At 45.5% G+C, this 1,770-nt stretch overlaps 1 protein-coding gene across 1 annotated transcript; it reads left to right on the top strand.

Moving 5' to 3' along the window:
• The first annotated feature begins 1,124 nt into the window (after positions 1 to 1,124).
• Positions 1,125 to 1,541, top strand: LOC132053706 (uncharacterized). The gene has a single exon (XM_059445819.1). It carries the CDS (start codon positions 1,125 to 1,127, stop codon positions 1,539 to 1,541), a length of 417 nt encoding a protein of 138 aa, XP_059301802.1.
• The last annotated feature ends 229 nt before the right edge of the window (positions 1,542 to 1,770 follow it).

Below are 1,770 nucleotides of genomic sequence, written 5' to 3' on the forward strand. Positions count from 1 at the left end.
ATCTCATGGCAAAGAAGGAAGCAAAGCCGCGGCGATCGGATGGTCTTCTTCTTTGCAAGAGTTTGATTTTGAGGTAAAAGACCGCAAAGGCACTGAAAATCAGGTTGCTGACCATCTTTCTCGACTTGAGGAGGCTGGGCGACCTTCTGATGAGCTTGATATCGATGATGCTTTTCCGGATGAGAGGGTGTTGGTTGTGCACATGGAGGTGGCACCATGGTATGCTGGATATTGCAAATTATTTGGTCACGGGTATAATTCCGGAAGATATCAAAGCCTACCAAAAGAAGAAATTCTTGCGGGATGCTCGGCAGTATTCGGGACGAGCCTTATTTGTTCCGAACATGCGCTGACAACATCATTCGGCGATGTGTTCCGGAAAATGAAGTGATGGCAATTCTAAAGGCATGCCATGACTCTCTGTTGGGGGTCATCATAGTGGAACTCGGACTGCAGCTAAGGTACTTGAGTGCGGCTATTACTGGCCGACTATCTTTCATGATGCTAATCTTTTGGTGCGGTCCTGTGATCAGTGTCAGAGGCAAGGGAATATCGGCAGAAGGCAAGAGATGCCTATGAATTTTGTTATGGAGGTAGAAGTGTTTGATGTCTGGGGGATCGACTTTATGGGGCCTTTTGTGAGTTCTGGTGGAATGAAATACATCTTGGTAGCTGTGGATTATGTGTCAAAATGGGTTGAAGCGGTGGCTTTACCCAATAATGAAGCCAAGAGTGTTATGGGGTTTCTTAAGAAGAACATATTTACTCGTTTTGGTACTCCGAGGGCAATAATCAGCGATGGTGGATCCCACTTTTGCAATAAAGCGTTCACGGGACTGATGGAGAAATATGGTGTAAAGCATAGGGTGGCAACGCCTTATCACCCCCCCCGGACAAGTGGACGGGTTGAAGTGTCCAATAGGGAGATCAAAAGTATTCTAGCAAAGACGGTGAATGCCAATAGAATCCGGCGGGCCCCCAAGCTCGATGATACTCTATAGGCTTACCGAAGTGCCTTCAAGACTCCAATTGGGACTTCACCCTTCAAGCTTGTATTCGGGAAAGCTTGTCATCTGCCGGTTGAACTTGAACACAAAGCTATGTGGGCGCTAAAAAAGCTGAACATGGATTGGGAGGAAGCAACCAAGCTCAGGTTGTTCCAACTAAATGAGATGGATGAGTTTCGGTACCAGGCATATGAGAGTGCAGCATTGTATAAAGAAAGGATGAAGCACTACCATGATAAAAAGATCTTGAAGCGAGAGTTTTACAAAGGTGATCCTGTGTTGCTGTTTAACTCCCGATTGAAGTTGCTGCCTGGTAAGCTTAAATCGAGGTGGTCTGGTCCGTTTGAGGTGGTAGGTGTTTCACCCCATGGAGCAATTGAGTTAAAGTCCGGAGATGGAACTCGGACATTCAAGGTAAATGGGCAGAGATTGAAGCACTACCACGGGATGGTATCTGAGGATAGGATTGTTGATCGATACAGGTTGAAGCACCTCGGAACGAACAACGATCTGGTGTACACTGATAAGGAGTAAATGGCCACACCCGTCGTGCCGCGACGTTAAATCAAGCGCTCCTTGGGAGGCAACCCAAGTGTAATGTTTATTTTCATTCTTGTTTGTATTTGAATATAGGGTAACGTTTGTGTTGCTGCAAAAAAAAAAAAAAAAAAAAAAAAAAAAAAAAAAACCACTGAAGCCTGGACATAACTGGACTTATACGGACCGTATACCATATCACGGACCGTATAAGTCCGTCGTGGAA

Source organism: Lycium ferocissimum, chromosome 4 (assembly GCF_029784015.1).
Source record: "Lycium ferocissimum isolate CSIRO_LF1 chromosome 4, AGI_CSIRO_Lferr_CH_V1, whole genome shotgun sequence".
In the NCBI taxonomy this organism is placed as follows: domain Eukaryota; kingdom Viridiplantae; phylum Streptophyta; class Magnoliopsida; order Solanales; family Solanaceae; genus Lycium; species Lycium ferocissimum.